The 22,940-nt window shown below is 48.6% G+C and overlaps 10 protein-coding genes and 1 non-coding gene across 11 annotated transcripts; 4 read left to right on the top strand and 7 right to left on the bottom strand.

Moving 5' to 3' along the window:
• Positions 1 to 85: 85 nt before the first annotated feature.
• BX661DRAFT_176691 (uncharacterized protein) lies at positions 86 to 2,891 on the top strand. Its single transcript, XM_051534413.1, has one exon. It carries the CDS (start codon positions 195 to 197, stop codon positions 2,775 to 2,777), a length of 2,583 nt encoding a protein of 860 aa, XP_051394525.1. The 5' UTR covers positions 86 to 194; the 3' UTR covers positions 2,778 to 2,891.
• Positions 2,892 to 2,934: 43 nt separating this feature from the next.
• Positions 2,935 to 3,873, top strand: BX661DRAFT_195896 (uncharacterized protein; the record flags this gene model as incomplete). Its single annotated transcript, XM_051538000.1, has 1 exon — positions 2,935 to 3,873. One exon carries the CDS (start codon positions 2,935 to 2,937, stop codon positions 3,871 to 3,873), a length of 939 nt encoding a protein of 312 aa, XP_051394524.1.
• A 22-nt stretch (positions 3,874 to 3,895) lies between these two features.
• On the bottom strand, positions 3,896 to 4,803 carry BX661DRAFT_195895 (uncharacterized protein; the record flags this gene model as incomplete). The annotated part of the gene is made up of 2 exons (XM_051537999.1): positions 3,896 to 4,204; positions 4,291 to 4,803. The coding sequence occupies 2 exons, from the start codon at positions 4,801 to 4,803 to the stop codon at positions 3,896 to 3,898; spliced, it is 822 nt and encodes a 273-aa protein (XP_051394523.1).
• A 201-nt stretch (positions 4,804 to 5,004) lies between these two features.
• Positions 5,005 to 5,075, bottom strand: BX661DRAFT_t5. Its single transcript has one exon. It is a non-coding gene; the product is annotated as a tRNA-Gly (tRNA).
• A 2,406-nt stretch (positions 5,076 to 7,481) lies between these two features.
• Positions 7,482 to 9,603, bottom strand: BX661DRAFT_159861 (tyrosine aminotransferase; the record flags this gene model as incomplete). The annotated part of the gene is made up of 3 exons (XM_051533297.1): positions 9,045 to 9,603; positions 8,773 to 8,829; positions 7,482 to 8,402 (listed from the first exon to the last, which is right to left on the bottom strand). The coding sequence occupies exons 1-3, from the start codon at positions 9,177 to 9,179 to the stop codon at positions 7,482 to 7,484; spliced, it is 1,113 nt and encodes a 370-aa protein (XP_051394522.1). The 5' UTR covers positions 9,180 to 9,603.
• Positions 9,604 to 10,264: 661 nt separating this feature from the next.
• BX661DRAFT_139890 (S-adenosyl-L-methionine-dependent methyltransferase) lies at positions 10,265 to 10,984 on the bottom strand (the record flags this gene model as incomplete). Its single annotated transcript, XM_051532810.1, has 1 exon — positions 10,265 to 10,984. One exon carries the CDS (start codon positions 10,982 to 10,984, stop codon positions 10,265 to 10,267), a length of 720 nt encoding a protein of 239 aa, XP_051394521.1.
• Positions 10,985 to 11,124: 140 nt separating this feature from the next.
• On the bottom strand, positions 11,125 to 11,774 carry BX661DRAFT_49650 (enhancer of yellow 2 transcription factor). The gene has a single exon (XM_051539204.1). It carries the CDS (start codon positions 11,572 to 11,574, stop codon positions 11,266 to 11,268), a length of 309 nt encoding a protein of 102 aa, XP_051394520.1. The 5' UTR covers positions 11,575 to 11,774; the 3' UTR covers positions 11,125 to 11,265.
• Positions 11,775 to 11,788: 14 nt separating this feature from the next.
• BX661DRAFT_176680 (uncharacterized protein) lies at positions 11,789 to 14,153 on the bottom strand. The gene is made up of 4 exons (XM_051534412.1): positions 14,055 to 14,153; positions 13,539 to 13,855; positions 13,291 to 13,405; positions 11,789 to 12,786 (listed from the first exon to the last, which is right to left on the bottom strand). Exons 2-4 carry the CDS (start codon positions 13,787 to 13,789, stop codon positions 11,836 to 11,838), a joined length of 1,317 nt encoding a protein of 438 aa, XP_051394519.1. The 5' UTR covers positions 13,790 to 13,855; positions 14,055 to 14,153; the 3' UTR covers positions 11,789 to 11,835.
• A 904-nt stretch (positions 14,154 to 15,057) lies between these two features.
• Positions 15,058 to 17,570, top strand: BX661DRAFT_176677 (galactose-binding domain-like protein). The gene is made up of 2 exons (XM_051534411.1): positions 15,058 to 16,656; positions 16,729 to 17,570. The coding sequence occupies exons 1-2, from the start codon at positions 15,472 to 15,474 to the stop codon at positions 17,287 to 17,289; spliced, it is 1,746 nt and encodes a 581-aa protein (XP_051394518.1). The 5' UTR covers positions 15,058 to 15,471; the 3' UTR covers positions 17,290 to 17,570.
• A 5-nt stretch (positions 17,571 to 17,575) lies between these two features.
• Positions 17,576 to 18,882, top strand: BX661DRAFT_176676 (putative methyltransferase-domain-containing protein). The gene has a single exon (XM_051534410.1). It carries the CDS (start codon positions 17,684 to 17,686, stop codon positions 18,746 to 18,748), a length of 1,065 nt encoding a protein of 354 aa, XP_051394517.1. The 5' UTR covers positions 17,576 to 17,683; the 3' UTR covers positions 18,749 to 18,882.
• Positions 18,883 to 19,798: 916 nt separating this feature from the next.
• BX661DRAFT_195888 (uncharacterized protein) lies at positions 19,799 to 20,902 on the bottom strand (the record flags this gene model as incomplete). Its single annotated transcript, XM_051537998.1, has 1 exon — positions 19,799 to 20,902. One exon carries the CDS (start codon positions 20,900 to 20,902, stop codon positions 19,799 to 19,801), a length of 1,104 nt encoding a protein of 367 aa, XP_051394516.1.
• Between the last annotated feature and the right edge of the window lie 2,038 nt (positions 20,903 to 22,940).

Raw genomic sequence — 22,940 nt, 5'->3', positions numbered from 1 at the left:
TTTGCGATCACGCTGGATTATCTGTGAAATTTCACTTTCGCCGACTTTTTTTTCTCATATTTTTGCCCCTTATTTGTGCCTTCCTGCACCTTTGTTCTTACCTTTTTCTATTGCTGTCTGTTTACCGCCAACATTCTGTTCATACTTACAATTACACTCTCATTCGCACACACCAAGCGACCCACACTTTAACAATGTCTTCTCGTATTATTGTCAAAAACCTCCCCAAGCATATGACCGAAGATCGGTTCCGTGAGCACTTTGGCAGCAAGGGCGAGGTCACGGACTCGAAACTCATTTACACTGACGAAGGACGCTTCAGGCGATTTGGTTATATTGGATTCCGCTCTGAGGACGAGGCCCAGGCGGCGCAGAGCTACTATGACGGAACCTTTGTCGACACTTCTCGGATTGCCGTAGAAATCGCAAAGCCCTTCGGAGACGCTGCCCTTCCTCGGGCCTGGTCAGCATACACCAAGGGAACGACACTTTACAACAAAATGCATGGTGTCGTCGACAAGGCAGCCCAGGAGAAGGAGGACGCTAACAACAAGGTGAAGCAGAAGAGCCAGCGGGCCATCAAAAGCCTGTACGACGAGCTTGTTGCCGACAACCAGGATGACCCGCGGTTCAAAGAGTTTTTGCAGGTCATGGCCCCGCGTGCGAGCAACAAGACCTGGACTAACGACGATTATGCAAACTGGCAGACCGACGAGCTGGCGGCGATCAAGGACGCAGTTACTGCTCGGCGAGAGAAGGTAACCGCAAAGGGGGTTGCGTCCGACAAGAAGAGCAAGAAGAGCGAGCCCACCAAGAGCGATGATAAGCCCGTGGATGTGGATGGCGCTGATGCGTCGCCCGACAATGTCGAGAAGCCAGTGTCGGCCACGACCGGTCTTTCGGACATGGAGTGGCTGCGCATGCACATGAGCTCCAACTCCGATCAGGGGGATCTGGAAAACGTCGAGGACTCTGAATCGCAGGATGCTAGCAAGCAGGATGCCGACGGCCAAAAGCAGGATGCACCAGACGCGAGCGCTGGTGACAAGAAGGAAGAGAAGGACAGGCACGCTGATCCGACCGAAAACGTGGCCAGCGCGATTGGACAGATTCTCGAGACTGGTCGGCTCTTTGTGCGTAACCTTCCGTACCTCGCCACCGAGGAGGAGCTGCGCAAGGCCTTTGAGTCGTTCGGCCCCCTGTCAGAGGTGCACATGCCCATTTCAAAGGACACCAAGCGCCCCAAGGGGTTTGCCTACATTCTTTACTTGCTGCCCGAGCATGCTGTCAAGGCGTTTAAGACCATGGACAACAAGGTGTTCCTCGGCCGTCTCCTGCACGTCTTGCCGGGTAAGGAGAAGCCGCAGCCGCGCGAGGCCGATGACGCGCAACTGGGTTTCAAGTCGACTGTAAAGAAGGAGCGCGATGCCAAGAGGAAGGCGCTTGCAGGAAGCGACTTTAACTGGAACTCTCTGTACATGAGTGCCGACGCAGTGGCCGACTCGATCTCTGAGCGCCTCAGCATATCGAAGGCGGACCTGCTTTCAGCCGACTCGAGCGGCAACCCCGCTGTTCGCTTGGCCCTGGCTGAGACCCACATCATCAACGACACCAAGCGTTTCTTCGAGGAGCACGGCGTGTCGCTGGACCACTTCGAGACCCGCGAGCGCAGCGACACGGTCATCTTGGTCAAGAACATTCCGTTCAGCGTCGATGAGGAAGAGCTGCGCTCGCTTTTTGGAAAGTATGGCGGTCTGGGCCGCGTGCTTGTGCCACCCACGCGCACCATCGCCATTGTCGAGTTCTTTGAGCCCAGTGAGGCCCGTGCCGCATTCAGACACCTGGCGTACAAGCGCCTCAAGGACGCGCCAATCTACCTGGAGCGTGCGCCAAAGGACACGTTTGACACCGCCTTTGACCCGGAGGCGGATGCATTGCGCCGCGAAAAGACCAAGACCTCGGAGCAGTCCAAGGTCGATCTGGAAAATATGCACGAGCCACTCAACGACCCCGCGACCTCGCATGTGTCTGCCCAGGGATCCGGCAGCGGAAAGGGCGAGACTGGATGCGTGCTGTTTGTCAAGAACCTTGACTTTGACACAACCGAGGATACGCTGCGCGGCGTGTTTGACGGTGTAGATGGTCTCGCGAGCGTGACCATCCGCCGCAAGAAGGACCCCAAGCGTGCAGGCAAGTGGTTGTCGATGGGCTTTGGCTTTGTCGAATACAAGTCAGCCAAGGCCGCGCGCCAGGCCATGGAGGCGTTCCAGGGCATCGAGGTCGACGACCACGCGCTGGAGATCAAGATGTCAGACCGTGTATCCAAGGGTGGATCCGATGGTGATGCCGAGACCATTGCCTCTGACAGCAAGAAACCAAAGGGCACCAAGCTGGTGGTCAAAAACGTGCCGTTCGAGGCTACACGCAAGGATATTCGCGACCTTGTCTCTGCGTTTGGCCAGACAAAGTCCGTGCGCCTGCCCAAAAAATTTTCTGGCGGCCATCGCGGTTTTGCCTTTGTCGAGTTCCTCACGCCACAGGAGGCTCAGCATGTTTTGGACACGATGAAGGACACGCATTTGTACGGTCGCCATCTGGTGCTTGGCTGGGCTGAGGAGGAGAACAGCTTGCAGGCTATTCGCGAAAAGGTCGGCCGTCAGTTTGCCAAGGACACTGGCGAGAGCGTTACCACTGGCAAGCGCCGCAAGATCGAGGAGGATCTGGAGCAAGGTGCAGCCGGTGGTTCCGACTATGACATGAGTTCGGATGAGGATTAATTTGCCCAACCACAATCGTGATTTCAGGGCGGCCCAAGTCACGATTTTTGTTTTTAACTGTCCAACGTCTGGTTTCTTCCACATTTCTGTTTTCTTTTTTACTTGTTTCCCCAATTATACAATTCAAATTCTTCATTATTTATTCGACAAAAGGAAAATGGACGCACGACCAGAGCCGCTGCTCAAGTACGCCGAGGAGCTGCTGCAAAGCTACTCCCGGCTCATTGTGCACTCTGGAGACATTCTGCGCTCGCTTCCTGAACCACGCGAAGGGCTGAGTGTGGCAAACATCAAGCCCAAGAAGGACGAGAGCACAGCCTTTCTGCGCGAATGGCAGCACCTAGAGTCTGTTTTCGATGAGTATCTCATTCGACTGAATGACGTCCGGGCGCGTGCACACGAAGAGCTGGAAGCGGCACGCATAAAGTGCCTGGCAGGTGAGGACATTGACCTGACGCTGCCGGAAGCACAGGTTAGACTCGGCGTTCGGCTGGAGAAATACAAGCGACAATACGACACTTTGCAACAAATCATCAGCGGCGTCCCTATTACCGAGGAATTGAACGAGTCTTCTGGCGAGCAACCGTTCGGGAATATGGAGGTGGACGCAAGTGACATAGGTAATGCGGCAGTGGAAGCGCGGATTGAAGACACCACTTTAGAAGCACAAACAAGTTATGACATAGTGGCCGACACACCTCCTACATTGTCCCTGACGTCCCATATGCAAAGCACGCACCAGGATAACTCTCTTGACGTCGATGCACAAGATGCCGTGTCATTAATCGACAGCAACATGGACGACGATGTCAACACGCCAATGTCAGTGCAGGACGCGTATGAAATAGCTGAAACTGACGGCAATGACGATGACATTGATAATATCGATGCGGCCTATGATATGGATACATCGGCATCAGCGCCGACAACAGAAGCAGCGCCGATAGTAGCGGGCATGGCAGCAGACACTCTCGATGCCGAAACCATCGACTTGGATGCTGAGTTTGGCTCGGACTACAATGAGTACAGCCAGGCCATTGAGCTTGACTCGGGCTCTGAAGTGGACGACGAGGATATGGAGGATATATTTCAATAAATGTTACAAGCTACGTGTTGCCTCAAACGCTATCGAACGCGTGCAGTTGGCCGATGATGTCTGTACAAATGCCAGCGGCCGAATCCAAGCTTGCAAGCCCGCATGCAACATCGTCAAGGGGAGCCCGCAATACGATTTCGCGCTTGACCTCGGCCAACCGGCCGTTGTGGATCAACATATGGCCCGTATTTTGGTCCTTTTTGAATGCGTCGAGAATGCTAGCGCCCTTGATACCCCTTCTGAAGTTGAGCCAGTATACGCGGACAACAAAATCCGAGCCTTCAATGCTACATTCGACAACAAGGTTTTCGGGTAAAACCGGAACAAACTTCTACATGACATAGTAAAAAGTGCTATAGATTTTAATACATGCCCATTCATGCCAAATCGTTTGACCATCTTATGTGTATAAGTTACCTCCGTGTTCTCGGACTGTAAAGGCATCAGTCCCTGTTGTCTCTCGGACGCAAGTACGCTCTTAACATGCTGGATGTCCCGCAGCAACGCATCCACGTAATTGTGGGCCTCGTCGTGCAACTCAAAGGCGGGCGGGTTCTGCGCCTTGCGCAGTGCCGATCGTGCGTAGCTTTGTGCATCTTGGGCTTGGCGCAATGAAATGAACTCGCCCTTTTTGAGATAAAACTGCACTGGCTTCCCCTGCCCTAGCTGGCCAAATGCAATTGTTGTGAATGAGAGCTGAGTGACCAATGCTCCAGAAATGGTTGCCGAACCGCTGACCTCTGCAGAAACGTCCTCGCGCAACTCAACTTGCGATTCGCGTTTCGCCGATGCGACCCCATTAGCCTTTGGTGTCGGTGCCAATAGTGACAGCTGAGCGATATGCTTGTGTACGTAACTGACTGACTCGGGAATGCTTTGTGCAAGCAGCCATCCCAGCTCGCGCTCTGTGGCCGCTTGGTCTTCGGACATAATGTATTTGTAAAAAAAATATAACAAAAAGCAAAAGATTTCAAAAAAATCAAAACGCTGCAAAAAAAGCGCAATATGTGAAACAGCGCCACCCGAAGCCTCAGCTTGAACATGTAGCCGCCATCGAGTGGCAAAAAGTATATGGGCGCAGTCAAGTGAAAGGGTATTGTTTACTCGCAGGTAAAAATTAAAGCAAAATTATGCATCCGCCGGGAATCGAACCCGGGTCTACCGCGTGGCAGGCGGCAATCATACCTCTGGACCACAGATGCTTTGAATCAATTGTTACTCAGCTATTCAGCTGCTCTCTGACTAACTTATTTTTGGGACATAAATAAACAAAATAATTTTAAAATTGAGAATAACTATTGGCACTATTGGGCATACTACTTATGTTTGGTACATTTTAATAAAAACTTTGTGCATGAGTTAAACTGAAAATAAAAAGCAATGTGCCAGGCTATGTTATTCTGCTATATCATTATAATTATTTGTTGAACGAAACATTTATACCTATCCTAACAACTAATTTGTTAGTCTCGTATATATGATTATTCCGGGTTTATTATCAAGAAAAATGAATATCTTCTATTTTAGAATCATTGAAACCACAATATGTTTTTATGCTTGACTCAATTTATTAATACTGTTACACAGACTGAAGATATGGATGTGGATATTGAGGTTGAGAATCGCGAAACAGGTTTCCACCTGCGTGCCGATTGATAGAACATTAATTGGACCATGCAGGCGTAAATTAGGGAGGCATTACATTGATGCCCAAACATGCTCCTCATTTTGCAATGCACACGCATGAGCGCACACACGCGAAAACCACAGCATTAACTTGCCAAGATACCGGTCTGCTTGCAGAGGATCCAGTTCTTACCAGCAAAGCGCACAATTCGCAATGTGCACAACAAAGGCGACGAGGCACATATATAAGATGAGGCCAGCCCTAGTAGTGTTTTAGAAATATCAGTAATAAAATATTTTATAAAATCACACCTACATTTCTAACACTAGATAACTAGTGCTCCTCACACCCCTCTTATTATAACAGTACAAACGTGTGTTGCATTTCATTTAAATTTCATTGCTTTATAAAAGGTTTACTGTGATGCCTTTACCACATTCCGGAGTTCTATTACCATCTTCAAATGACAAGACCTTTACAGCGTCATCCATACAACTGTTGCTTCTTCAGTTCCACATCAGACAATTTTATCTGAAATCCTCCTTAATTTTTATAACATTTATTAGTTCGATTTATTCAGTACACCCACACCCAGGTTCTACAAGTAGACAAATGATTTAGTAGTAATAAAATAAAGCAGTTATGTTGCAAAGACATTGGTGTTTCTTAGAAGTCTCAGGATTTTATTAAACAAAGTAGTTAAAAAATAGCTAAATAAAGCCCTCCCTAAATTTTTTTGGGCAACTTGGTTGTGAGAGAAAATAGATACATTGTGCAAAATATAAAACAAGTCAAAAATAAGAACCAAATGATTAAGACTGATTGTCTACTACGCTATCTTGGCCATCATGGGCTTTATTTCAGACCTGGCTATATGTGCTTATAAAAAACAGCATCAACCGACATTATTGTTTTCTTCTCGGTCAACTGTACAAACATAATTACTACAGTATTGGGTATTCCATTAGTATTTTCGTCGAAAATAAAATCAGACCCACTGATTGGAGCGTTTTGGCTCCACGTTCTACTGTTACGCTAAATTCATTAACCCAAATTATGCGGCAACCACCTTAATCAAAGCTTGAGCAGTCGGTTCACCCATGGAGTATGCTTTATGGAGTTGTATTTTGCCTTTTACTATATAAAATACATGAAATATTGTATTTGTGCAATCTAATTTCGTGTCTTCTTTCATCCATTTTCCTTTGGTGTCTGACACATTATTAGATGCACTGGCTAATGAAAATAATATATATTTATATTAATATAAATATAAAATAAATGCGAGTAAAGATAGAAATGCAATATTGTATGGAATCTGCAAGCAGCAGTGATATACCATGTTCTATCGATGATTTGTGTTGCAAAAAATGGACGCTTTTTAGTTTGCATGTCAATAGCGGGAAAATATGTGTATTCACTCCTTTTTTCTTCATTTCTTTTTCTTTTCTTGCTAAAAGTCTGCCAACTGTTTGCTTTTTGAAAAACACAGGCTTTTTACACTTTTTGCAGTCCAAATTTGTCCGAAAATGCAATTAAACCCAGCATAAATCATTACCCAAATTTATAATAATAATTTACATTTGCGTGAAATATCTTTGCGATTTGCGCACTGAACTACTGCACTGCAGTTAAAACGAGGTGCAAAGTGATGTACAATTTAACTATTTGCATATATTAATATTTAATATTTAAAACCGCAATACTCCCTTTAATGCATTGGTGTAAATATGTTATGCGCCCAAGAAGAGTGCAAAGCAAGCCAAGGAGGCTGCTTTGTACACTCATTATTCTACTTTGTACATTATTTTGTACAAAGTAGAATAAAAACAAGGAGTTTGTAAATTGCTAGCTTTAATGCGCATTTGTTGGGTGCAAAAAGAAAAGCGGAAAAGGCGGGAAAACGGTCAGTCCATGCGGGCTCATTTGGATCCACATAAGCTCACTTATATTGATTGTGTAAAAACCAATGTGAGCTGCACTATTTGCGGTGACGCTCACAGAAGGCAGCGATACGCGCTGTGGCGATGCGCAACTTGTCCTGCGGAGGAGTGATAACCAGTCGAATGGTACCCGGGTAGGCAAAACACTCTCCAGGGAGAACCTCGACGCTCTCCTCCCACTTAAGCTTGTGATAGAAATCGGCATCGCTCGAAATGTCGGCAAAGGTTTCAAGGTTGAGTTTGACCATTATGTACATGGCGCCCTGCGGCGTGATCACATCTAGACCAGCAACCTTGTTAAGCTCGGATTCGACAATGCGCGCATTGGTCTCAAGCTGCTTGTTCACAGTGAGCAGATAGGTGTCGGGCACCTCGGCAAATATCTTGGGAATTGCTGCCTGTAGGGGAGCGCACGGGCCATTAATCAGGGTTGAGAGCGCAAAGAGCCCATGGCGGACGTTCTCAAATACATTGTTGCGGTCGTTGATCAGAATCCAGCCGATGCGCCAGCCGGGGACAAGCCATTGCTTCGCGAGGCCGCTCAGCGTGAGAATCGGCACTGTAGACGTCAGTGTTGCCGTCGACGTAAAGACTTGGCCGCTGAACACCATATCGGCGTAAATTTCGTCAGAGATGAGTGGGATCTTGTGGCGCTCGCAGAGGTCTAGGATGGCCTTGAGGTGCGTCTTGGTAAAGTTGGATCCGCAGGGATTGGACGGGTTATTGATCAGGATGGCCGCGGTGTTCTGGTCAATCAATGACTCCATGTGGTCAATGTCGGCCTCCCAGTTTTTCTCTGCCAGCAAGTTGTACAGTCGCGTCTCGACATTGCGCGATCCAGCGACAGTGTTGTACAAGCAGAATCCAGGGCGTGGGAGCAGAATGTTCTGCCCCTCATTGCATAGTACGCTGATTGCCATCTCCACGGCACCTGAGCAACCGCTGGCCATTACAACATCCTACAAAGCAAATGTGCGCGGGTGTTGGCAGAATGAATATATGCACAACATAATTTAGTGCGTGTATATATCGGAAAATTTCGAATAAAGCAAGGGAGTGCCCCCGTGCATTGGCAGCTGTGGTCACGATGTGCGTGGGAGAAAGCGCAATATGACTAATTGTGTTGTGGTGGTGTGTGCGTGGGAAAATACAGCTGCAAAGCTCTGGGCATCAATCGGAGAAATTGGGTTTATCCAATGTGGTCATAAGGGGGCTTGATGGACAAATGCATAAATGAACAAATATATATACATATTCCCAGTATATGCATGATCTTTAGTGCATAAAAAGAAGCACATGTGCTAAAAATAACGGGGAAGGTAAACTTACATCAGCGGTCAATGGTGCCTGAGGGTGGGAGTATTTCTTTGCAATGGCTTCGCGGGCCTGAGGGACTCCTAAGACACAAGACAACAGTTATAAGCAAGAAAAAACAATAAGATTAATATATAATTCAAAATCTTAAAAGCGATTCAACAGAGCAAGAGAAAAGTGCATGACTAACATTATGTCCAAGCCGCAAAATGAACGCACAGCTGAAATCAAAACATTTTTTGCATTCAATTTATTCGTCTGTGCGCACTAAAAAAATACACTTTTACTCGAGACTTACCGACTGAGGGCGGGTAGCCGTTGAAGGCGTAGCTTCTAATGGCCTCCTCGACGGCCTCGACCACAACGGGGTGGGTCTTGAAGTTTCCGAACACCGTGGGGTCGCCTATAAATTCCACAAACATAAATTAAATAAAGAATTAAGCATGCTACTTTGAGTATATCCGGAAAAAGTATGTGACACCTCAAGTTCACTCATCTGTATGCGACTACTTGATTAGCAATTGAATCGCTGTAAACCTGCGAGTATAGCGAGCAGACAAACACATCGTTAGGCTCTGAATGCGTACCAATCGAAAGGCTGATGATTTCCTCGGTGCTCTTTGGCGTTGAAAGCGGCTGCACGGGCCGGCTGAGTACATCACGGATGGGATTGAATGTGCGGCGGGACACCTCGCTGGCGGGCACTGTGTCCCATCCCCCAGGTTGAGAAACGCTTGGTGTTGCAATGGCAGAGGGTGACATGTTTTACAATTGATACAGAAGTATGATAAGCAAAAAGGTGGTGGAATTATAATATTCAAAAAAGAACGAGTGAGAAAAGAAAGAGCAAAACATACCAATGCACCGAAGAGGGCAGCGGAAAGTGCCATTTATATGCATTTATCCCTGAGGGAACAGAGAGTGAGCAAAGCCAGCCAATCTCCGCAAGATTACCAGATAATAACGGACCTTTGTAACAGCCTGCCAGCACAGATTGGGGGATATTCAGTGTGATTGAGCGATGCATTTGTAAAGTGTATTTGTGCGCGTTCCCCTCTTTTTTTTTGCCCCGCGTCTTCATGCCAAAAGATGAGTCAAGTTGGCCAAGCCTGATCCGATCACAATGGCCGTGCCACTTTAATGGCTTGCTCTTATGCAGCAGCAGAGTAGCAGCCAAGAACAGAAAAAAAGCTGGGGGAGTAGCGACCTAAGGGCCCATCCGCCACGAAATTTTCATAATTCTTTTTTATTGACAAGCAAGTTGGGAAAAGTTACGAATCTCACAATATCCTCAACCCAAGTTTAACGACTCATCAAGAAAGGGCGTATAATTAACAGTTTCTCATTTGACAACAGAACGAGTTCCGAAATCTGCCGAAATCCGCCGAAATCCAGCTTGCTTTCCCGCTTGGTTGGTTGGTCAGGCAAAGACAATGGAGTCTTGATATTCAGCACCCTTCAGATGGGGTGTGCAAACTGCCTGTCTAGTCTAACAAAAAAGATAGCGTTAGGCGCGCTTCTTGAACGCCACAGTGGCAACGGTTTGTCCGACAACCCCGCCAAACTGGAACGACTTGTTTTTGACGCGGCCGATGCATTCCAGGTATGGCTCAAATCGCGATACCAGCTCATCCTCGGTCCAATTGCAAGAGGTGATCAGAAAGACGCCAGTGTCCTTGAGGCTGCCGACTACCGACATCGGATATACGTTAATAGCGCTCTGGTCGACACACACATCATCAGAGTCCTTTGGCTTTAGACAAATAGCATCATAAGTGCCCTTGTCCAGAACCACGTCAAACTTTTCGTCCCCGGCTACACGCGCAACTTCCTGCAGGTCAAGAAAATTCTGTTCCATGTATGTTATGCTGGCCTCGCGGCTGAGTGCTATACTCCGCGCGAGCTCCACGGCTTGTGCAGAGTAGTCGGTGCCCACAAGGTTAGTGTAATTTTCTTCGGCTAGCTCTAGCAAAAGATGGCCGTTGCCGCAGCCAACATCAAGAATTCGCGCATCTTCGTCCTCAATGTTGGCGCACACCCAGCTCACCATTTTTGTCGCTGCGGCTTCGCCGAACCACACCTCACCAATATCACCGTTGTCATTAAAGTTGTTTATTTCGCGTCCGTAAACATTATCCCAGTGATCCTTGCTTCCAAGCTTGGATGCCACGAAGGGCTCGGTCTCCGTCTTCAGTGCGTCTACCTGATTTGTGTCGTCGGCGCTCATGGCTATTGGAGGGTTGTCAATTATGTGTGGATCGATCTTGAGTGTCCGGTCTATTTTTTTGCGCAGCCTGTCGGCACCCCAAGCATCATCTCACTGGCTCATTTAGTCTTTATGGGGGGGAAATCGTGTGTGGCAGATTCTTTATATCTCACTCAATGTATCCGTTTTCTCTTAAATGGTAGCAGATTCTCGGGCAGCACTCGCCAATACGGCAGCCTCATAATGCATTGCACGTACATAAAAAAGGTCAATGTTGATACACGGTTGGACAAAATGTAAATCTAGTTGTCAGACTCTGGCAGGGCGCGAAAGATAAACGCACGGATGTCTTCCAAAATCTCTGCCTTTATGTCCTCAGGCACCGATGAGCGGGCAAAGGGCGTGACCTCCTCTGCGATGTCGTCGACAGTCAGCTTTTCAATTCTATCGGCGTTCTCGTGGACAATCTTTTGGCACTTGTCCTTAACTCTGTCTTGCCACCCGCTGGTATGCAGTTTGGTGCGCATGATCTCCTGGAGCCGCTCGCGCTCGCCAGACTCAATGAACCGCTTCAAGAGCTCTTCCCGGATACCACCAGTCTCTGAAAGCATGTGTGTATCTTGTTAATGTATCTTGTAGTATGAGCAGCAGCCAACTTATGCCGGAAAACCAATAAAATAAAAGGAAAGGGTTTTTCGAAAGGCGATGGGTGTCAAAAACAAAAAATTATATAACATCGGCCAGCGCGCAACAAGCGCGACTAGCAACGGCGACACGCAAAACACACTAGCGATAATGCTGCTTACGGGGGCATAATCACGTGTAAACACTAGAAATAATTATGTATATATTGCGACGAAGAACTAAAAAAATTAGAAGAGAACGCGGGTAATAATGTTCTCAGTGATGCCAGTGATATGCTCGTAGATGGTGTTGATCTCGTTGGGGTTGTTGACAGTAACGTCGGCCATAAAGTAGGCGACGTCGCCCTTAGAGTCGGAGATCTGCTTGTTGACGTTGTAGTCGGCAAGGATGTTGTTGATCTGTCTGAGCACACCGGGAACGTTCTGGTGAACATTTACAATGCGGACCGTGGCAAGATCGGTCGAGGGGATAGCGCGCAGGTCGCACTCCGCAAAGTTGACAGCGTTGACGGAGGCACCCGAGTTGATGTACTTGACAATGGCCTGGGCCACCTCAATACCGATCATGCGCTGGGCCTCTTCGGTCGAGCCACCAATGTGTGGGGTCAACAGGGTGTTGGGGCAGTTGCGCAGGGGGCTCTCGAATCCGGGGCCGTTGGCCAGGGGCTCCGAGGGATACACGTCGACGGCGGATCCTGCAAGGTGGCCCGACTTGAGGGCGGCAGCAAGAGCATCAATGTCAACGACGGTTCCGCGCGACGCATTGATCAGATACGAGCCCTTCTTCATCAGGGCAAGTTCGCGCTCGCCGATCATCTCTGTAGTCTCAGGGGTCTCAGGAACGTGGAGGGAGACAAAGTCAGCCTCTGCAAGTAGCTCGTCCAAGGTCTCGGCCGTGCGGCTCATGCCAATAGGCATAGCCGGGAGGATATCATACCACACAACGTTCATGCCGAGGGATTCAGCCAGCACGCCGAGCTGGGTACCGATGTGGCCATATCCGATAATGCCCAGCGTCTTGCCACGGATCTCATAGCACGCCTTGGACACCTTGTTCCACACGCCTTCGTGCATCTCGCGGGAGCGGTCGCCTAGCTGCCTGGACAGCAGGATAATCTCGGCGATGACCAGCTCGGCCACACTGCGGCTGTTGCTGAACGGCGAGTTGAACACGCAAATCTACAATATATAGGTAAAAAGGCATGTTTTGGATGACAAATGACTTTAATGTTAGTGATAATAGCATACAAAAAAGTGGGCATTGAGCGGCGCAGCGGTATCATGGCAGAAAGTGTGATACTTTCATGTGTCAGTTGGCAAGACGGGCATATGGATGGTCCTTAATACTGCAAACAAGTTGGATTGCCAAGTCCAAATTCAACAGCAGGAACAGCAGAGAATCCCTTACTCCCAGGCCAGCAAACGCTATCGGAATTTACAAAGGAATTGCGCCAGAGACAGTACCACAACCAAGACTGGTGTGGCAATGTTGAGAGATACAAGCATGCATTGATGCCTGCTGTCTGCAGCATGCGATTTGTGTCCGAACAAAACAAAATGCGTGCGCGCAAACGCATCGGGGATATGTCCACCAATCACCAATAAGCAGACACAATCTTATCATATCTGTGTGCGCAGCAAAACACAAATCAATCAAAAAAACAAGGTGCAGTTGATACTTACCCCGCGGGACGCAGCGTAGCTCAAATCGACCTGATTTGTGCCAATGCAGAAGCAGCCAATGGTGAGCAGCTTGTTTGCGTGCGAAAGCACCTCTTCTGTGAGCTTCGTCTTGCTTCTACATAAAAAAGTTAACAAGCAGAGCGATAAGCATGCGTGTGTATGTGTGTTGATTAGCGCCCGTTGATAAATATTCTGCTTGACTTTTAGCTGCACAGGTATCGTAAAAAAGCAGTTTCAGCGTGTCTTACCTGATGCCGACGGCGTGCACGTCCTTGATCTTCTCAATGAGAGTCTCTTTGTCAAGCGCCTTTGTGTGGAACTCGACCTGGTAGCCGGCCTTCTTCAGAATATCGATAGCCTTGGCGCTGACATTCTCGAGCAGCAGGATCTTGATGTCGCCGCTGTTAAAGGGCTTGAGGTTTCTGGTGCGTGTGTCACGGGTGTTGAAGCTGTCGCGGCGGGAGATGGGGACAGACTCGATCTTGAACTGGTCAGACATGTTTTGTTATTTTTGTTTGTTGCTGTCGATTGGAGGCTGTGTAAGTGTAAGTGTGTATTAAAATCCCTACTTGGAAAAAACAGAAGAGGTGCAGGCGTTGTTTGTTTGGCATAATAGTTAGTAGAACAGCATCTCGGCCTCCTCGACTTTATTTTTTGGGTGCTCTCCTGAAATAGGGGCAGTCTGGAACGCGTATATTAAAACTACAAAATAGTCCATCATGTCAGGGCAATACATAAAACGGACAAACATTGTTGATACATACTGCTGGTTGTCTGCTAATAAGACTAATGCGATAGAAGCGAGCTGAGAAAACAAAAAAGAGAAGTGTAAAAGAGCTAAGGATATGTGGATAATGAAAAAGAAAAGAAAGGGGGCGCTGGTCCTGACAAGTGCTCCTTTTAAGCATTTTCGCCTTCCCACTACCATCCTCATTTTCACAGTGACTTTGTCAGCGCTCCCACCATTCACAAGCGGGAATTGCACACGGAGCTGCAAGCGCGCTGTTATCGATTAGACGCTGTGCTGTCATTGGATGCGAAGGCGATAACAGTGTCCAAGTTGCAAATTATAATTGCCACATTGCGATTGTTAGCGAGTCATAAAACGCAGCCATTGGCTGCCGTGCCGCTGTGAGTCAGACAACATCACAGAAAGTACCACTAATTTTTTTTACAAACTCACACGGCCTGCGCAAAATAAGCCAGGAACATCACTGTCAGCTCACTTTCTTGAGGGGCAGCATCTATTTTTGCCAATGGAAAGCGCAAGCCCAAACTGGCAGATTAGCAGAGTGGGCGCAAAATAGAAGCGCTGGAACGCCCATTTAGGCAGTTCGTATATTTCTTTCAGTGTTGTTGCTGAAAGTGTGAAGAAGGAGTTCCGTTCACATCGTATTTCTTTGCGTAATCAATTTGGATGGACTGTAGTTCGAGCCGGTTCGAGCTGTGCCTTTGTAGTTTTAATTGCTGTAGTGGAAAATACTTTTTTATGTTGATCTGATCTGAGTTGCCAATTCTGCGGTGTTGGAGATTTCCAATTGCTGCTTTTTGAAGAAAAAAGCCAGGTGACCAAAGCCAAAGCCAAAACAAAACAATTGCAGACGTAAAACGCCAGAATCGCACTCGGCTTTTTTGTCTAGGCTTAACACACAATACAAAAAACGCGTTTTTCGCCTATCCTTTGTTTACTTTTTTAACTCTACATCAAAGCAACGTTTTATTTATCGGTAAGTGCATATATAATGCGCCGTTATCGCTGACCCTACTGATTGCTCTAAACTTTGCGTAGCAAAAAAGGGCCCGTTGCTCTTTCAGGTTGTTTATATTTATGTATGCGTTTGTGCTTGATTTGATCAACCATCTCTCGCCCGTTTTGTCCCCTTTTTTCGTTCCCCACGTTTAATTTTTTTTTTGCGTTCCTCGCGCAGAGTCGAATTTTTTTTCGTGCCGACGCACTTTCCCCGCGTTTGGTTTTTTCTTCCTCATCGCGCGTGTGCTTCCCTTTTTTCTCTCTTCTGCTTTTACACTTGTTTTTTTTGTCACCAAAAAAATCAATAGCTATATTTCACATCTTGCTAATCAGACAATTTAAAAAAGTATCCGTTTATTTTCACACTATTAGTAAGCTCCAAGCCTTCAGCAGCGTCTCCCATTGTCAACCATATCTAACATCTTTTAGCCATGGGAAACACACAGAGCAACCTTCCCACATACTACAACGCGGACCCCACGAATGATGCCTATGCGCACTCGCTCACCGGCTACGTCGATCTGGCCTCAGAGGCACTTGGGGCCAAGGTTGTCAGGGCCAGCAATGAGCGGTTCGGGGCAGCCAGCAACCTGATTAAGGCGCAGGAGCCTCAGTTGGCACAGAACACCAAGTGCAGCGCTGCAAAGGGTGAGTTTGATGCCTGGGTGACGCGGCGGCACAACCCCGAGACTGACTGGGCAGTGATCCGGTTGGGCAGCATTGGCTCCGTTGCGGGCTTCAACATTGACACGCGCGGTCTCGACGGCGAGCACGCATCGCAGGTGTCCATCCAGGGCTGCCTGGCGCCCGAGAACTCAGCTGTCGATAACCGCGGTGATATCGAGGATGTGAACTGGGAGGAGCTTCTGCCAGCTATTGAGATTGCGCCCAACTCGAAGCATACTTTGGCGCTGTGGACCCCCACGGCCGCAGTAAACTTTGTGCGCATCACTTTGCATCCCGACGGCGGCGTCGCGCGGCTACGCATCCTGGGCACTGTTGCGGTTAACCCGGAGGCCGTGGGAGAGACTGATTTGGCCTCGGTCAATGCCGGCGCTCGTGTCATTATGGCGAGCGATGAGAAGTTGGGAGCCAAGGAGAACCTTATTCTGCCCGGCCGTGCTACCGCGGATTCGCCCGAGACCTTGGGCTGGAAGACACGCCGTAGCCGCTCGGATGACCACACCGACTGGGCCATTGTGCAGCTGGGCGAGCCCGGCTTCCTCACCCGCATTGAGCTCGACACTGGTCTCTATGACGGCGACCAACCAGCAGCTGCATCCGTCCAGGCCTGCTACACCGAGATGGCCAACCCTGAGCGCGACCCGCAGTGCTTCTGGTACCAGATCGTGGCCCGCACCGAACTCAACGGAAGCAAGGTCCACAAGATTGATGTCTCGCTGAACGACGTTCCATTCTCCCACATTAAGCTGGTTGTTCACCCCGATGGTGGTGTGAGCAGGCTGCGCGCTTACGGTCAGCGCGTCAAGGAGATCGAGGAGGAGGCTGCACGGGAGGAGGCTGAGGCTGCTGCCGAGGCTGCACTTGCTGCCGAGATTGGGCTTGACTCCGAGACGCCCTCTGCAGCATCTGAAAACGAAGAGGCTACTGACGAGGCTGCTGAGGAGGCTACTGACGAGGCTGCTGAGGAGGCTACTGACGAGGCTGCTGAGGAGGCTACTGACGAGGCTGCTGAGCAGGCTGCTGAGGACCAGAAACAGGCGAAGGTTGTCGCTGAAGAAGTCATCGTCGTGGAGATTACTGAGTCTGAGACGGCTGCTGATGAGACTGCCGCCGATATTGTTACTGCCGCTTTCATTGAGGCTGAGGCCATCTCCAGTGCTGCAGAAAGCACTACCAAGTCACTCATTGATGTCACTGTGACTGAGGTCCCCGTCGTTGCCGAGACCAGTGGTAACAACCAGGAGACGGTCATAAGGTCCAAAAAGGCTGACAGGGTTGACAAGGCTGACAAGCAGGATGTGCCATCGACCCCGCCACGCAAAAAGCAGAACAAGTCCAGGAAGAACTCTGGGTCCGAGTCTGAAGTCCCGGCCAAAGATCAGTTCTCTTCGCGTGCCGGTGAGCTGATTCAGAGCCTGACCTCCCCCATGCCCATTAGAAAACGCGCCAACACTAGGTCGCGTGTCGAGGAGGATACCGATGAGGGATCCACCAATACTGTTGATTCTCAGCCCAAGCGCCCACGCCGGAAGCCCAAGTCTCGCAACCAAACTGCCGCAAACTAAAATAGGGAAGTTGTAGGCTTTTTATCTCTTCCTCCCCCCCCTATTTTTTCTCTATAATATTTCATTTTTTATTTTTATCCATTTTTCATTTCACTGATATATCTCGCACATTAGTGTCTAAAAGATGTGATATTCAATGATAACAAAATACATGTATTTGGGGTTTAAAATGTCAAAGTACATCATTTGCAGAAAACCCACAAGCTGGTTATTTGGTCACAAGCACGCTGTTGGTCAGACCGGTTTTTTTTCAAGTAAAATTTTTTTTCCTTCCACTTTCGTTTCTCTGTTTTTCCTCCTTGTCTTACAACCACCTCTTTTTTATTTACTTGATTCCTTTTTCTCTTTCTAGTCGTTAATCATCGAGGCAAAATAAAAAGGGAATAAAAACGCAATGTCAGGCGAAGGAAACACCACTACAATCAAGGCAGACAGCCAACAAGGACCAAAGCTCCCTCAGAAGCGGTTCTTCAGACAACGCGCACATGTCAACATCTTCAATGACATGCCCTTGGACTACCCAGTGCGTCCCTGCGAGGAGGACTGGTCCAAGCTATATCCCGCGTACTTCCGCCCCACCACCACAGCGGATCAAGCAACAGAGTCCGGCGATAAAGTGGATATTGATTCGAAGCGCCCCATGAGCCCCACCGATACCCAGGATATTCCCCAGGCAAAGCGCGGTCCTGGTGTCAACCCCCACGTCTCCTGCGGGCTGACTGAGGACCAAATGGCCAAGGTGGAGTTTGCCGATATTGGATGTGGATACGGGGGTCTCCTTGTTGCCCTGGCGCCTCTGTATCCGAACAAACTGATGGTCGGTATGGAGATCCGCACCAAGGTGGTCAACTACTTGCAGCAGCGTATCGAGGCACTGCGCGGTTTCCAGAACGATCTCCTGAAGCGCAAAGAAGCCGGTGAGGATATCGAATGGGTGGATGTGCGCACTAAGCTGAGCCAGGAAATCGCCGATTTGTCCAAGCCCCTTGATCCGCAGGCGGAGGAACTGCATGATAATGGTGAGACCGATCGCCTGGTGCCCGGCCACTACGAGAATATTGCATCGATGCGGATTAATTGCCAGAAATACTTGCCAAACTTTTTCACAAAGGGACAGCTGTCGAAGATGTTTATTTTGTTTGCTGATCCACACTTTAAGCGCCGCAAGCATAAGGCGCGTATTATTTCGGCCACTATGCTTGCCGAGTACGCGTATGCTTTGCGCGTTGGTGGCATTGTCTATATGATCACCGATGTCAAGGATCTTTACGACTGGAGCGTCAAGCATTTAGATGCGTTCCCCCTGTTCGAGCGCATCTCCGAGGAGGAGCTCGAGAACGATCCCGCCATTCCATGCGTTGTCAACAGCACCGAGGAAGGAAAGAAGGTCGCGCGCAACAAGGGCAGCAAGTACCTTGCGTGCTACCGCCGCATTGAAGACCCCGCCGAGCAGCAGTGAGAGCATAGTGCAGGCCAAGCCCTGCTTATACGTGCGCGGTCAATTAGACGTTTTCTCTTTTGCCGAAATAAATGCACCCTTTTTCGATTAATATCCTTTTATTTTCAAATCGAGCAAAACAATTTTTTATTTTACACATAATAATTGTTTCACCAAAGGCACAATGTAGTGGGTATTAGATGAATATTTTTTATTGTACATGGATTTTTTAAAGAGGTTTTTAGAAGAAAAAAGAAATGTTAAAAGTTACAAAACGAGAGCCTGTGCGCGACGCACAGAGCTTCAGCGTCGATATGGGTGAGAAGCAAATGTGGCAAGAGATAAAAAAAGGCCCTAGCAGTATGCACTTGTAAAGAAAAAGAGACGCAAGCTTGGACAGATAAGCAGAGGAAGGAGCTCTTCCCCAGCGATCGATCGACTGGCCTCTTGATATTAAAAGTGGTATGAGGTTGGGGGAGTGTTTGATGGTGTGGCAGGCAGAAAAAAATAATAGAGTAGCAAGTTATATCGCACTGTGTCAAGAGACACAGAAAGCATGCCTGCACAGCAAGCACACTCGCACGACAAAAACAAAACAAAAACGGGTATGGTTCCCCCCTTCGTTGCTCTTGCCGTGTTGAATGGATGCGTGCGTGGTTGCAGTGCAAGCGGGCCAGCATATGAAGAAGATATTGTCTTTGGAGAAAGGCAACGAAAGACGTGCGCAGGCAGGGAGGATGGGGAGAAGAAGTAGGGATGGTATAGCATAAGCAAAGGCAAAACCGTTTCAACAAACAGTAGACCAGTGAGCGTCACAATGGACTGGCAGTTAAGACAGTGATGCGCGCCGCCAGCGTTCTTGTTGTCGCTCAGCCGAATAGTACCGACTGGCTGTCCCTCCAACTTGTCCCTGCTCTCCTCTGCCTGCACAGGCGGGCCAGAAGCCCGCATTTTTGGGGGTTGTTTTATTAGTGGTATGTAGCAGTTTCGTCCTCCGAGTCTCGCCAGTCCAATTGCTCTCCCCTGAACTGCCGTGTTGGCCCGCAAATGTACGATATGTTGTATTGTACTCTAAGCAGTCGCAGTGGCAGCCTGCTTCTCAGCAGTTGTGACAACCGTCAACGAAGCCTCAACAGAGTTCTTTGCGATGGGCACAGCGGCAGTGTCACCCTGAGGCACGGAACGAGAGCGCTTGCGTGGCGAGAGAGGTAGCAGCTTTTTGCGCGGAAGCTGCGTCTGGCGGCCGCTTGCAGCGTTTTGCTCAGCCTCTTCCAGCTCCTCAGAGTTCTTGCAGCGCTTGCGCTTGCATGGCAAAAGGGCGTCCTCTTTGTTGTTGTCATTGTTGTTGTCGAGGGCGCACAGCGGGCTCTGGACAAGCTCCCAGCCACCGTTAACAGCATATCCCTTGACAAAAACGTCAACAGCGTCGGTAACCGGCAGATAGTCTAGAGGCTCCTCGGGAGAGCACGGCGATTCGGGTGATTCAAGAGAATCTGACGAGTCAGAGGTGTTATCCAAGTCAGAAATTTGAGCATCGCTATTGTCGTCATCTCCGTCGTCGTTGCTAGAGTCAACGGCGGCGGCAGTAGTATCGGCATCGGCAAAAGTCGTGAACGTATTGCTCAGGTCCTGGTTGTTGGTGTTGGCCAGGAAGCGGCGGAGCGCCTCCTCGATGCTCGGTGGCAGAACCACAGCGTCATCGGCACCAAGGGCAATATTGTTTTCAGAGTACTCGACGGTGGCGGCCAAGTCGCAGGCATCGAGGTATGAGCCAGTGCCGACGGCGCTCGTGGGCGACGGGGATGGCGAGAGAAGGCCGGTAGCCATGTCACCTTCAGCTTCCTCAGAGTCCTTAGCGTAGGACACATGCGCTGCCAGTGGCTCTATGATAGACAGGGGGGCAATGGTCAGATAGTTGTCGCCACCCAGCGGCCACTCGGCCTCGGCCTCACTGCTGTCCTCCGAATCGTAGAAGGCCTGGGCAGAGACAAGATTGAGAAGCTTGGACTTAAAGCTGTTGAGGACGGCCTCAGCAAAGGGCGGGTTGACCTTGCGGCTGTCGGCGAGATGTTCGTACTTGTTCGAGAGGGTCTGCAACGTGGTCATGCACCAGTCGGCTGGAGGCATATCGTTGATACTGGTGTAACTGTTCATCGGGAATCCGCTGAAAAACATGGGCTTGAAATAAATGTGTGAATAGTGCAAAATATGAAATGTGTGGTTTGCAAAAGTAAATGGCCAGATACAGACTGCTGCACTGCAGAGACGAGAATATGGTCAAATAAGCTTGCAAAGATGCTGCCACAAGTAATAGGCTTTGGCTAGACGACGGCGGTAGCGGTGTCCTGCAAGTGTCACTACTACAAAGTTTAAAGAGCAAAATAATAAGGAGTTTAACGAATTAATAAAACATCCCGCAAAAACTTTTAAACATACAATAAAGTTGAAGGAAACGGCGGACCATCATCATCATAATAGTTAATAGCAGCATCATCATCATAGGCAGGTAAAACATTCTTTGAGGATTAGAAAAATCAAACTCGAGGCATCATTCTCGACTTTTGAAAAGTAAACAAAGTGAGCAGATGAATATGAACACTGGGATTGAAGAAAATAAGACCGGGTGGGTCAGACCGGCATCACCCTTGAAAACCGGGACAGACGGTCACCAGAAATGGACAAAGAGAGTTCGTGTGCAGGATACACATGTACATGAAAAAGACAATAATAAAGAACGGGAGGGTGCGCGGCGCAGGACTCACTGGACATCAGTCACAAGCCACAAAATAAAACGCGTTTAGTTTTGTAGCAAGTGCTGAAAAAGAAAGTGGAAAAAAGGATGCGAGAGCAAGTGCTCAAAAAATAATGAGACTGGATTACCAAATGGGCCCAAAAAAGATCTGGTCCCACTATCCCCCACTATCCTGCGCGCGCACTAAGCCACACGAATATGCTCAATCAATTATTATGCATTTTTCTCTGGGCCGATAAAGCCAACAAAAAAGTAGCAAGGACAAAAAAGGAACTATGGACACTCACGTTTTTAAATAAATAAAAAACTAGAGAAAAAAGCTAGTACGGGTGATTGAAAAAGAGGTGAAATTTTTTTGAGGGAGGTTGAAAATGAAAAAGCGGATTTTTTTAGTCACGTCCTCCTTTTTCAGCTCTATTAGTGCAAATAAAAATAAAAGGCGCGTAAGAGTGGAAAAAAAGAAAATAGCAGAGGAGAAAAAGGTGGGCAGCCTCCATTACAAATTCCCCCCCTCCTATACTTTTTCTTTTTTTTGCTTCCCTTTTCCACATTTTTTGGGGGGGCAGTGATTGGGGACATTGAACGACAAAGAATAAAAAAAGACAGCAGCCAGAAAGCAAGTTTCCGCCGCATTCTATTTCTGAAGAACTGACACAAGCAAGTTTCTCATTGGCCGAGCCCCTATACACGTGAAAACAATTTTTGTCGCGGCTGCATCTGATTGGCTTGTGACACTGTCAACAGACACTCACGCAGGACATATGGCCAATTGTGAGCGAGAGGGCAAAGGGCACAGGTGGCAAAGGACAAAGCTTTTTTTAGCGCGGCACCGAGCAGTCATGCATTTTCCCGCATATTTTGCGCAAAATTTTTCTTTTTTTTCGTCTGCCAAACGTTGCAAGGAAGCTTGGCTGTCAACGAGACGTGACGTAATTTATTGCACGTGAATTTACTATGATAGGCCATGCGTTGCAATCTCATGTGTCACATGGCTATGGTTCGGCACCGCAGTGCAGCAAAGGATTGAGGATATTTTATTGTTGCATCTTTGAGACACACGTGCGAGTGCGGGGAACAAGCTTTTTTGGGGTGCAGGGCACGCGGGTTGCAGTCCGCTTAATTTTAGATGAGGGCCAAAGTCACACCGCCAAGTGGATAGAATTGCTGCGCACTCTGGTTAGAGGTGTCGTGTCCAATTCCTTGGCTCAAAATAGCGCGCAGCATCATCTGCCAAGGACCGCGACGACAGCAATACTGCCTGGTGACACACCCTTATTATTGCTACATCGTAGATGTGCCAGCTGGGGTAGCACAGTCTCGCGGTTTGATTGTATTTTATTTGGACTGCGCATTGTTTGCAGGGGGATATTCACAAGTCATAAGTCATAAGGCGATTTGGTGACATCGGCGGCAATTTTTGGCTGCGCGAAATAGACTATTGCGCTCCAGGCTTAAGCCACC

Source organism: Kickxella alabastrina (assembly GCF_025024165.1).
Source record: "Kickxella alabastrina strain RSA 675 chromosome Unknown BX661scaffold_2, whole genome shotgun sequence".
Classification (NCBI taxonomy): Eukaryota; Fungi; Kickxellomycota; class Kickxellomycetes; order Kickxellales; family Kickxellaceae; genus Kickxella; species Kickxella alabastrina.
The sequence above is the reverse complement of the archived record's forward strand: the minus strand, read 5'-3'. Positions and strand labels throughout refer to the sequence as shown.